Source organism: Nicotiana tomentosiformis, chromosome 4 (genome assembly GCF_000390325.3).
Source record: "Nicotiana tomentosiformis chromosome 4, ASM39032v3, whole genome shotgun sequence".
Lineage (NCBI taxonomy): Eukaryota > Viridiplantae > Streptophyta > Magnoliopsida > Solanales > Solanaceae > Nicotiana > Nicotiana tomentosiformis.
In genome coordinates, this window is record NC_090815.1 from 51,789,714 (window position 1) to 51,802,955 (window position 13,242).

Below are 13,242 nucleotides of genomic sequence, written 5' to 3' on the forward strand. Positions count from 1 at the left end.
TGAGTTGCACCTGGTGTACGAGGGGTGACTCATTATCGAAAAATTCTTCAATTTCACAAATTACCGTAATAATTGATCTCCCGAAAACAATCTCTCCTATTCACATCCAACATATCCAGAAGCAGTACTTCATGATACTATCGACTATAAGTAACTCAGGAAACTTCAAACAGCAAAAGATACTAACAGCAAAGAATCTCAACGCTCTAAAAATGTAAATGCAAGTTTTATCTTACTATCACAACAATACTTTGACGACATGTATAAAAATGACAAAGAAGTACCCAATACTAACACTCGCTATAAAAACCAAGCTTCTTTAAAGATTAAAACAGAAATAAAACGACCAGCCAGTATCAGCAGTTGGGAGTTGAAGCAAATATGAGACATGAAATTAATCACCAGACATCTCTATACAAGAAAGTGTGAGTAACATACAAGTAATAAAGTCAAATACAATAGACAACAAATTGGGCCAGCACAACATTAGCTTTGAACTAACGCAGCTTATCTCCAGCTAACGCACCTCAAAGCATTGGAACTTGTAGTTACCTGAGCCTCAAAAACAGACTTAAATGGATTGGTACACCATCTCTATGGCTTTACGTAAGTCTTAACTCGTATTCACCAGCCATCGTGATATATCTCACCCAAGGAAGAGCCTGATAACCACTTTTTTCGATTATCTTCAAGTAGCGAACCTAGCATGCATTAAAGAATCCACATTGGTTATAAATTTTGAAAATGCGCTGTTCTCAGCTATTAAAGAAAAAACTAACAACAAAATACCATTTAGGCTGTTGATGAGAAAAGGTTTGCCAAAAAAGTCCTAAAAAGCAAGATATTTTTTCACACAGCTTCCTTCGCTAACCAGCAGAACAAGATTGAACACAGAAATATTCAAGACTAAATTCAAGAATCACAAAAAACTGTTAGGTCCTCTTCTTTAGAACATGGGGAATTCAATTAGACCACACATTTATGTTGGTACTATTGGCTCCATCATCTTATAGTTTTGTCACCTAGGGTGTGTTTGGTATGAAGGAAAATTCCAATTTTCTCCCACCCACCCAAAACCAATCTCTATGGTGTCCCCCAATCACTCCCCTGCGTGTTTGTACTTTTTCAGTGAAACTATGGGCATGGGACAGAGCAAGGGACTTTGAATTTGGATGAATTGAGAGTACATGGTTCACAACTTGCCAAGTATGCATGGACGTACTTTTGTTGCTTGTGGCAGAGGATATTTGGATTACTCGTCTCACTGCTTCTCCAATAATGTTCTAATACTTGCTGCTTATAAATTTGATACCTTCAAAGTTTCTAGCATTATTTGTGATCTTTTTTCTTGTTAGTGAACATTATTTTCATTATTGTTCATGAAAATATTTTCTACTCGCCAACCAAGCAATATAAATATTTCCCGGAAAATATTTTCCATTTGCCAACCAAACACTTATTTTTCAAGAATTCATTTTCCATGGAAAACATTTTTCTTCGTACCAAACGCACCCTTAATATAAACTAATTCTTAGAGTTGATCCACTCATCTTGTAAATGGCCAGATGACAAGCAGCTATGCACATTCCCAACTTTCACCCCCCCCCCCCCAACCCTTCTCTCTCTCTTACTTTTTATTTTTATGTTCAATTTCTCTATGACGGTAGTATCTGGGTCAGCTTATGAACACCTTAACTATTTAGCTGGGTACCTGCTTCCTCCTAAGTCCTACCAGCATAGGTATTGGGTAACTCTATCCACCAAGATTTAGGTACATGAAAAAAATCACCTAGTGTTTTTTTTACCTCTGTTGTGTTTTGAACTTGAGGCTGCATGGTTCTCCTCCCACTTTATTGACTATTACGCCGCATCCGCAGGTAACCAAGAATCCGTGTTTCCAACTTTTAACCTCGGTAGATAATGTGGGTCCATTCAATTTTTTCACTTGAATATAAGACTTGATTCACCCGGCATGATTTGAATTTGTAATGCGCACCTACCATAAATCCCATGTTGTACGACCTTTGCCTTTGAACCAGAGTCTTGGAGCTGCCATCCTCTTTGCACACCAATTTTCTCCTTTCTTATTTTGAAATGTCAAGCATCCCCACTAGCAAGGAGGCTTGGTAAAAGGAGAAACCAAGAAACACAAGAAAATTCTCACGAGAAGAATTTATCTCTTGTTTTTTATTTTTCCAGTTACCTCACCAAGTACTTCTATCACCCTGCCTCTACACCATAACTGATCCAACCAAATCACCCTCACTATCCCATATGCATTCAAAAATTCAAGTAATAACCACTATCCCCAACACCATTAATCTATCAACCTCTGCATTAAATGCCAGTTCTGATCGATGAATTATTTCGCATGCCCATCTAGAGCTCCCGGGCTCCACCAGTACCACCAGCGCCACCATCAACAATCTCAGTAAAGGATGGTTTTGACTTTTGACCGCCAATCCCCATATTTTGGAACCCCGTTCTTTACAAGCGTGAGCATGTTCTTCGCAAGTTGACTAAATCACTGGCTTCGTGTTCATGCTCCCTGTTTCATTTGAGAGATATACTGTGGATGAGAGCTCAGCAACAGGGTTGGAGAAGTTTTAATTTGGAGAGATGCATGGTTCTCTTGGAGAGAGAAATAAGTAGAAAATTGGTTTAGGATTAATTGCAAGTCATGAGCAATGATATTTGAATTTCCAATCATAGATGGATGTGTCATCCATAACTGTCCACTGAGCAAATATATGAGCTCAGTCGCAAGCATGTTCAGCTCTCTCCTTACCTTCCACGACTCGATCCTAATTTACAGACACCCTTGTATGTAAAGTTGATATAGTGCCGGACAGGGAGAAGGGAGAATTGCAAATGGAAGAACTGAGAAAGAAGAGAAGGAGAAAGACAGAAAGGAAGATGGAGAGGAGAAATAGGGGAAAGAGTGGAGGAAGAAGGTGATAAAGAGAGGTTATAATACCAAATCAATTCATCAAAACTTATTCAGGTCTGTGCAAAAGAATATGCAAGGTCCCTATATATAGGGTAGAGAGCCCAACAAGTCAAAACTCTTTAAGCAACTAGAATGTTATTTCTAACTAAAATGTAAGTCTAACTCTAAGTAATAATTATAACTGTCTAACAGAAAATAAACTGTAACTAATAGATTATAATACCTTTCTACATAAAGGATAAAAGATAGATAATATACTGTAATACATCTTTTATTATAATCACTACTCTACTTGGAGAAAACTCATGAGTGAGACTAAACTCCAAAAGGTCTTAATTAATAGACCAAAACTCAATTTTTTGATTCATGTAATATAATGTGGTATTAGATCCTTGGGTACATGTGCAAATTACCAACTGAATGGACGATCATCTCCTGGAATGAGTGGCCAACATAATAATGATGGATATAAAGAGCACTAGTGTAATGAAGCGCAACGTGTGCTCTGATACTAAACTGATGTAGCACTAGAAAGGGAGAAAGGAGACATGCAAGTAGAATGAACGAGAAAGGAGAGAGCGAGAGAAGAGAAAGAGGGGGAGAGGGAGAGAGAAGAGAGGAGGAAGAAAGTGAAGAAGAGAGGGTTTATAATACCAAAATTGATTCATCAAATCTTATCTGTTCAATAAAATATAGTACAAGGTATTATCGGATAGAGAACCCAACAAGTAAAAACTCTTTAAGCAACTAGAATTCAGTCTTAACCTAAACAATAAGCTCTAACTAACAGATAAAAAACTTATTCCTAACTAAAGACAAATATATATCTAACTAATCGATAAGACTTTATTTCTAATTAAAGATAAGAAGATAAATATCATGTGCTCATAACATCTTTTATAATCTACGCTAAAAAACCTCTTTAGCACCCATTGAATACTCAGACTCATAATGTTACTCGATATGATGGACTAAATGTGGACATAGGCATCTAAAATATTGTAGGAATTTGGGGAAAAGGAAAATACTAAATTATTTAACTAAACTACAATTACATGTATTTAGGGCTCACCTGTATACCAGAAACTGTAAAATATGGTATCTCAAACTTTACACGTATAGGAGCTTTTCTTTCAGGAGTGGCTTCTTCTGCTGTAATACTGGGAAGTCTAAACTCTGCTCTCAACATATATTCCTGAAAATGCAATGGGAATTAGCATAAAAGAAATCTCAGAGAGAGAACAAACAGTAAAAGGTAACTATGAGTTAAATCTTAAGCTAAGACTAAGCGTACGCTTACCTTACCACCTGGAAAAGATTTTATCTTCCAAATCAATGCATCCTTTTCAGGTGCATAAGTAGATGATCCCATCGATGTACGAACATCTGGATTAGTTGCATCCGTTGGAACAGGCAACTCAATTTCAACATTAGTTGCAGTGCTGAAATTATCAAATAAACTCATATCTGAACTAGCACCATATCATTATATCATAATGTATGCCATCTGAACTCCAAAAGATCAAATGATGCATCTCCAAATAGGTGTATAGCATAATACAAATAGACATACCTTCTCTCCTTGAACTGGCTTCGTGCTTTAACCAGAATTTCCATACGGCTCCTAGAATGTCTTTCCACTTGGGCTTCTACCCATAATAGAGGCTTTACCTGAGATTAATTACTATTATAACACTTTAATCGATTGAGTGAGTGAAAGCACTAAAAAAGGTCAGTCAGATAGAGAGCATTAAAACATTGGGAAGTGCACCTGTGTACTGAGTCTGTAGGTCATAAGATCGAAAGACCCATCAGGAGGTATAAATGATATAGTACGATCATTCTCAAATCGGGCCAAACGCACACACCTAAGTTACAGAAGAAGTTAGTAGAAGAATGATGGAGGGGGAGGGAAGGGAGAACCTTTTTTTTTTTTTGGGGGGTGGGGGGTGGGTGGGGGTGGGGGAGAGGGTGTGGGGACAGGTTACAAGCAAGAATTTGCTGATTAAAATCTGAGGACCCACCCACTCTCCCACTTGCTTACACTATCGGAAGTTTGAACAGATTATATAGTATACATTGCCCAGAAGAGCTTAATTTCTTCCCAACTCCCACACCCACCACAAACCTATTCTTGGGTAAAGCATATACGCAAAAAGATGTCATAATCCACAAAAGAAAATAAAAATAGTTGAATTACATACTGATGAAACTTGATATCATCTAGATCAATAGCTTTCCCCTTAGCATTACGTCCTTGTGCTTCCAGCAACACTCTATCATTAAGGCCAAGCTTACATTCAGGCATACCACTGCAAGAGAAGAAACATTATGTCATTAGACCAGTACCACTCATCAATTATATGGCTGGGTAAAGGACAAGATGTAAAATTGAGATACTAGAGAAAAGTGACAAGGTGGGATTTTTGTCGAATTGCATTTAAACTAGTGAAAACCTTACAGGAGATCCAAAGGTTGGAAAAATAATGCAGTCCTTGTGTCAACATTTAAGAATCCTAGACATTATAGGTAGATATACACTAGTGATGCTACCATAGAGGCAGCTCATTAGCGAGACGGGAAGGAAATGCAGGCAAGAAGAAAGAACTTCACCAGCTCAACCGTGTAGATGTGAAGTGAAAGGCTCGGAGAACAAAATTACATGTAAATATGATCTTAGTAATGACAGAATCATAATCAGCACAGAACATCTTCACACTGCTAGTGCTAGTCCAAAAGATGTAAAACAATATTTAAGATCAGGCAGGACACTAGATCAAGAAACATCCCAGAGGTGGGGTTAGGCTTTGTCTTGCCTTCAGAACTGTTTTTAAAACTTTAGAAAAGGGAGCACTAAATCTCAACTTTCACTGAAGTGCCTATAAGATTTTAAGAACCTTCTGAAGTAATTTCATAAAAGAGAATACTAAAACAGACGCCCCCACAGTTTAAACAGAGTTCTTACTATCATCAATCTTACATACAACAGGATCAAGCCCTTAGTATTATAACGACAGGCTGTCTAACACATTAATGACCAAAAGGCTATTGCAAAGCCATATATGTTGGCGGCACAGGATACTGTTGCTCTGCATCTCATGTCATGAACTGTACCTAACTGTATTTACCGTCGCCAGCTGCTGCTCTAAACTGAAAACCAACCCCAAAGTTCTCACCTATGCCATCTATAGTAACGCTTACATTTTTCTTTGATTGAAGCTAACTTTAACAATAATATAAGCTAATTCGATTAACAATACAAAAAGTTCTTCCAAAACCAGTCCTTCCACCATCCTAATGTTGATAGTACAGGATCCACATCAAAGCCCAGACTGATTCACTATATTCGTCAGCAAGACAGGGTTAGGGATGAAGGACAGGATTCCAGATGAGGATAATATTAAGATCTGAATATCACAAAGAACAATTCAGTATGCAATATTACATAAAATGCTAAACTAGAACAGACAGAAATCAGTATACATTTGATCCTAGAACACTGCTGGTCATGATGGCGAGAAGTAGCCAGTACAAAACTTGAGTTTTTGAGGTGATTCTCAAAGAGAAATGTAGGCAACTGATAACAAAGTCATAATTTTTAGGGAGCTTGGACAAAGATTGCTCGCAAATCTGAAATTTATTACTATGACAAGAAGGCATAACGTCAAAAATCTTTTAACACCTATAGACATGAACTAGATGTTTATCACCCACACGGCCACAGCATACTGGGCAATCATACATTGACATTTCAGTTTTACCGATACAAGTAGGAATACGCAAAGAATGACCCATACATACATAAACACATATATCTCAGAAAAGTGCAAACCTCAAATAGGTCCTCATCTTCAATGCACCAACAACATCCGACCTCACTATTTGCCCATTGCTGTTAACAAGTATATTAACGCTCTCCACAACATCCAAAAATACCTGAAAGAACAACAAAATTCCATATAAGCCACTAAAAGAAACTGCTATTGAATAAAACATGTAAAACTTACTTCATTCTTCTTGTATTGTATCCCTTCACTACGCCAGGACACAGCATTTGTAACTGCCATTGGAGGCCTTTGTGTAACCTCCATTCTATATGCATCAGTTTTTATAAACTCACTGAGAATTTTTGCTTCAGTATATTGAGGATAACCAAAGTCCATCATTTCGTCAAGTAACTCATACTGCAAAAGATAAAACAGTGTTCCAGTCACAACCAATTCTTTACGATTTTCTTCCCAGTCACATGCTTTTTGTCCCAAAAAGAAATAAAATGTTCCTCATACCACTACAACAAAATTATCCCGTAGAGATTCTTCTTCTAACTCTTCAAAGTAATGCTTAAAGACCTGCCAGCAAACCAAATAAAAGGAAATGAATAATTCTCCACAGCTACTCAACAGATAAATACATCTCAAACCAACATACTAAAGGCACACTTTTTAGAATGCCATTGTCACTTACATCAACAACACGGTGTAGAAACAGAAGAAGACTAGCAGCATTACAATTCTGCCTTGATGCGGTCATGAGATACACATTATTGTGCTGTATAAACATATATGTCACGCCATTATCATATGCAACAGGATCTTGAGGGTCACCCTGCAAATGATCAAATTCTAACACTTAAATTAGCCAGAAAAAGTAAACTCATTTTCTCCAACTAAGTCTTTACAAATCAGCTGTCTACAAATGGAACAAAATGAAGATCATAAATAATCTGCAGAACGCGAGGAGAATATTGAAATATTTTGCAATTCAACTGTAACTTCCGAACTTGATTAGTTCTTTTTTAATAATTTTTCATCATTCAGAAAAGAGCCATCTCTAAAGAAGAGAAGCTCAACATAATCCTAACCCATAGGAAGTCATGCACAACCCATGCTTGCATAATTACTCAGTTTTGACACTTCAAAGAACATATTTACTAAACAACACAAGAATCCAAACACATTAAACCACTATAAAACGTTCTTTCATTCCTATTTACTCTATTTGGCTTTTAAAATGCAGCATTCGACTAAAAGCATTAACTAGCATAAGTCCTAATTAGCTTTAAAATGCAGAATTTCCACTAAAACAATTAACTTGCATAATCCTACTCTCCCGAAGACAATACCGGGAATCCCCTACTTTTCTTTTATGAAAGTAGCAGCCGGGCAATCTTGTGCACATATCAATTATTCCACAGGTACCTGCTACCTCCTACCAGCATAGCTACCGGGTAAGTCTGCCTACCAAGGCATAGGCAAATGGAAGAAATCACCTACTGTTTTTTGACTCCTGCTGGGATTTGAAGTGACACCTCATAGTTCTCCTCTCACTTTATTAACCGTTAGGCCACACCCTTGGCTACAATACACACATGGTTGGAGCAGAATCTACTACTAATTATAATTGGCATATATTAAGAGAACCGAAGACACTGCTTAACTCTTCTACATCCTGGATCGCTAGCTGAACTAAGCCTCATCAGAGGAGGAAAGATTTGCTGCTTTCATACTTCTTCTTCCTGCTACGCCCTTGCTTTCCCACCGCTCCGTGGGGGGCCTTTTCTTCTCACTTGAGAGATGCGATTTGAAAGAAGAGAAGAGGTTCTATCAGTTAATCACCATCCCTTCCTCTAATGAATTAGATCCCATCTGCTAACTATAACTCAACTCCGAGGGAATAATGAAAAAAGAAAAAAAATCCTCTACTCGAAAGCCGTTGCTGATCTGATCTTTTCTTTCCTGGGCGTGGGCGCTTGCAATCTAACTTTTAATAGTCGAAATGCTCTTAACTGGCAGACATTTCGTCGTTTAAATTAAAACAGAATGAAAAATAAATGAACAAGAGAACACCTCTTTCTCTAGGAGCTTGGTGAAGAATCGTTCGGCCTGAACGGAGGAGACATCGCCGCGGAAGTCACGCCACACCAGTACTCGGCCTTTGATGTCGAGGAGGAACAGCGCCGACGCCGCCCCTGCCATCTGATAATGTACCCAGATCGCGGATCAGAATACGCGATTATAGCAAAACTCCAATGAGATCTAGTGGTGATTGAGAGTTAGATTTTGTAATTTGATGTAATTGAGGAAATGCAGTTTCAGATTTTGAAGATGGATCTGCCAATCAGCTGGCTGAATTTTCACATTGATTCATAGTTGAAATGTCAGTGAATTTTATTTGCTTTGCTTCTGCTTTTGCTTTGCAGTACAATAGCCAAATGTAGCTCCGATCGAGTTATGGGGCAAGTGCACAGACAGCCGATTTTTTGAGACTCCTATGTAAGTTATGGGTGTAAGTTTAGCTACTTGGAAAATAACCGAGCTTTTAGTATGATATGGCCATTTACAATTTGAATCTAAGTAAATGTTCCTGTCCATTTTAATTTTTTTTTAATATATATTTTCCTATGTGGCAATATAGAAGCCAACTTTTACAAACTCAAAATATGAAAGGACATGTTTGTAAACCAAAATCAAACACTTTTTTTTTACAACAGGAAAACTTCTCTAGAAAGACAAAACCCTTCGCTTGAAAACCCTTCTGTCGATTTCAACGAGAAAGAGTGTTGTCTAAATTCTCCATTTTTCTTGTATTTTCTAGTCCTTTTTGTTCTGCTATGTTCTAAGATCCCCATTATTTCTTGTCATTCTATTGCTTTTTAAAATCCCCTTTTCTTTTGTCAATCAAATCACAAAAGATCGATGACGATGGAAGCTATTTCAAATGAAACTGCTTCTGGTTCGGTATCCAATGGAGATGAGGTTGAGTCACAGGAAGGTGACGAGGAAAAACCGGAGGAGGAGATTGACAATAAAGAAGCAATGGAAAATGACGATAAGGATGAGTCATAGAAAGATAGTGCAGAGGTGGAAACTGACGAGGAACAAACAACGGAAGATGACGATGGGGACGAGTCAGAGAAAGATAGTGTAGAGGAGAAAACTGATGAGGAACAAACAACAGAAGATGACGATGGGGACGAGTCAAAGAAAGATGGTGCAAAGGAGGTGGAAGTGACGGATGAGCATGAATTTGCTGCTCGAAACACAAATAATGTCCAAGCTGGGGAAAATGAGGTAACTCAATTTTTTTTGTTCCACTCGAATTTGTCGAAGCTGGGGAAAATAAAACACAAATAATGTCGAAATTGCTGCTCAAAACACAAATATAGCTCGAGGACTCTGTATCGAATTGTGATTATTGTTTTTCTTCTCCATTTGTATTCTATGTTTGAAGTTAATAATATTTTTCAAATGTTTAAATGTCTTAAATTTCTAATGATCATTGTATTATATATATATATATATATATATATATATATATATATATATATATATATATATATATATATATGATCTCTTATGTTTATTCTAATATCTCTCTTGTGTTTAAAGTTAATAATCTCTTATGTTTTGTTGTAAGATCTCTTATATAACTAGTTTAAAGTTTATATATGATCTCTTGTGTTTATTCTAATATCTCTTGTGTTTAAATTTAATGATCTCTTATGTTTTGTTGTAAGATCTCTTATATAACTAGTTTAGATCTCTTATGTTTCGATGTAAGATCTCTTATATAACTAGTTTAAAGTTTATATATGATCTCTTATATTTATTCTAATATCTCTTGTGTTTAAAGTTAATGATCTCTTATATTTTGCTGTAAGATCTCTTATATAACTAGTTTAAAGTTTTTGTTAATTTACTGTACTAGTTAAAAGTGTTGTAAGATCTCTTATATAACTAGTTTAAAGTTTATATATGATCTCTTATGTTTCTTCTGATATCTCTTGTGTTTAAAGTTACTGATCTCTTATGTTTTGCTGTAAGATCTCTTATATAACTAGTTTAGTTCTCTTATGTTTCACTGTAAGATCTCTTATATAACTAGTTTAGTTCTCTTATGTTTCACTGTAAGATCTCTTATATAACTAGTTTAAAGTTTTTACTGTAACTAGTTAAAAGTGTTATAAGATCTCTTATATAAGTAGTTTTGTCACGATCCAATTTCACTTATAGGTCGTGATGGCGCCCAACACTATAGCTAGGCAAGCCAACTAATAAATTAAACATATATTGATTAAACTTTTAATCCAAGAAAAATAATAAAATATCAAATTCTACCAATGTGTGTGCCAAGACCTGGTGTCACAAGTGTATGAGCATCTAGTAGATTATACAAAACTCCAAATACTGTCTGAAATGAAATAGACAGAATGTAAATATAAGAAGAGACACTGGTAGCTGCAGAACGACTCAGAAAGGCAGCTCACCACTATGCCTCGGGATGACATGGATATGTGATGATAGGTCCTCCACTAGTACTTGTCTCAGATCCTGCACAAAAAGTGCATCAAGTGTAGTATGAATACGTAAACAATGTGTACCCAATAAGTATTAAGCCTAATCTCGAAGTGGTAGAGACGAGATGGACGCCTTTGACATTCACTATGGGTCAATAATAAAAATTAAAATAAAACTAGAATATCTAAATCATCATGATTCACAGAATTTACAATAATTTATTTAACCAGCAAAAATAATTAAATTCCTTCAAATGCAACAATCCTCAATATATTAATTAAATTTCTTCAATTTCAATAAATTTCCAATTTATCAATTAGCTTCACAAGCTGAAATAAATTATCAAAGTATCGTGTAATTATTATTATTAAGCACGATTTCTGCCGAGGTCGTACGGCCCGATCTAGAGTATTGTGTACACTGCCGAGGGACGTGCGGCACGATCCATAGATGCATCTATCATGCCGAGGCGTTCGGCCCGATCCACAAGAAAAAAAGGACATTTTCTTATGTACCTCCGGAATAAGAGTATTTATTGTAAAATTTATTCGAGAGGATAACAATTTTTTTCGACAATTAATTAATCTAAATAAAATTTAAGCATATGAAAATTTCATATTTTACTGCCTTTCATGACAATTCACAATATATACATCAAATAATTCGATTAATAAAGAATACAATCTACACAAGTAATTCATGCTTTGAGTCCTAAACTACCCGGACTTTAGCATTAATAGTAGCTACGCACGGACTCTCGTCACCTCGTGCGTACGTAGCCCCCGCAATTAGCAATAATTATTTAATTTAATCACCTATGGGATAAATTTCCCCCTCACAAGATTAGACAAGAGACTTACCTCAATTTGCTCCAATTTAATCCACTAGAAGGCACTTTCCTCGATTATCCAACTTTGATTAGCTCGAATCTAACCAAAAATAATTCGATACAATCACTAAAATTTATCGGAATCAATTCTATAAGAAAATACTACATTTTCAATAAAAATTCCAAAATTAATTTAAAATTCGCCTGTGGGACCCACATCTCGGAATCCAATAAAAGTTACGAAATCCGATAACCCATTCAATTACGAGTCCAACCATACCAATTTCACTCAAATTCGACTCCGGATTGACACCGAAATCTCAAAAATTTGTTTCTATGAGATTTCTAAAAATTTTCCAAATTTCTATCTCAAAACACTAATTAAATGGTGAAAACAATGATATATTCGTGTATATTGACCAAATCCGAGTTGGAATCACTTACCCCAATGTCTTTCCTTGAAAATCTGTCAAAAGTCGCCTCTGCTCAAGCTCAAGTTCATCAAAAATGGTAAATGGGACGAATGCCCATATTTTTTTATAACTTACAGATCTGTCCGGTCCGATCAGGGAGCTCGATCAGGGAGTCCGATAAAAGAGCTCGATCAGGGAGCTCGATCAGGGAGTCCGATCAGGGAGCTCGATCAGGGAGTCCGGTCATGGGAGCTCGATCAGGGGAGCTCGATCAGGGAGTCCGATTTTGGGAGTCCGATCATGGGCCTCGATCTTGGGCTCGATCACAGCCCAGAATTTCCAGCAGAAGAGAAAAATTGCAACAGCTGTTTAAGTCCAATTTTTGATCTGTTAACCATCCGAAACTCACCCGAGGCCCTCGGGACCTCAACCAAATATACCAACAAGTCCTAAAATATCATACAAACTTATTTGAAACCTCAAATCACATTAAACGACGCTAAAACCATGAATTATGCTCCAATTCAAGCTTAATAAAACTTAAAATTTCCAACTTCTATATTCGAAGTCGAAACCTATCAAATCAAGTCCGATTGACCTCAATTTTTGCACATAAGTCATAAATGATATAACGGAGCTATAAAAATTTTTGGAACTGTATTCCGACTCCGGTATCAAAAGGTCAACTCCCCGGTCAAACTTCCAAACTTAAATTCTTGTTTTAGCCATTTTAAGCCTAATTTCACTACGGAC

At 36.6% G+C, this 13,242-nt stretch overlaps 1 protein-coding gene across 1 annotated transcript; it reads right to left on the bottom strand.

Moving 5' to 3' along the window:
- Positions 1-301: 301 nt before the first annotated feature.
- Positions 302-9,251, bottom strand: LOC104098972 (AP-1 complex subunit mu-2). The gene is made up of 11 exons (XM_009605827.4): positions 8,797-9,251; positions 7,415-7,555; positions 7,237-7,299; positions 6,958-7,134; positions 6,783-6,886; positions 5,155-5,262; positions 4,722-4,818; positions 4,524-4,621; positions 4,251-4,392; positions 4,023-4,145; positions 302-701 (listed from the first exon to the last, which is right to left on the bottom strand). The coding sequence occupies exons 1-11, from the start codon at positions 8,923-8,925 to the stop codon at positions 603-605; spliced, it is 1,281 nt and encodes a 426-aa protein (XP_009604122.1). The 5' UTR covers positions 8,926-9,251; the 3' UTR covers positions 302-602.
- Positions 9,252-13,242: the final 3,991 nt, after the last annotated feature.

What these genes read in the sequence shown, in the direction of transcription:
- LOC104098972 (XM_009605827.4), bottom strand. Translation starts at nt 8,925, where the DNA reads ATGGCAGGGGCGGCGTCGGCGCTGTTCCTCCTCGACATCAAAGGCCGA. An exon ending in GGGATAATTTTGTTGTAGTG is followed by an intron (nt 7,135 to 7,236) that starts GTATGAGGAACA and finishes TATCTTTTGCAG; the next exon opens with TATGAGTTACTTGACGAAAT. An exon ending in CCTACAGACTCAGTACACAG is followed by an intron (nt 4,622 to 4,721) that starts GTGCACTTCCCA and finishes AATTAATCTCAG; the next exon opens with GTAAAGCCTCTATTATGGGT.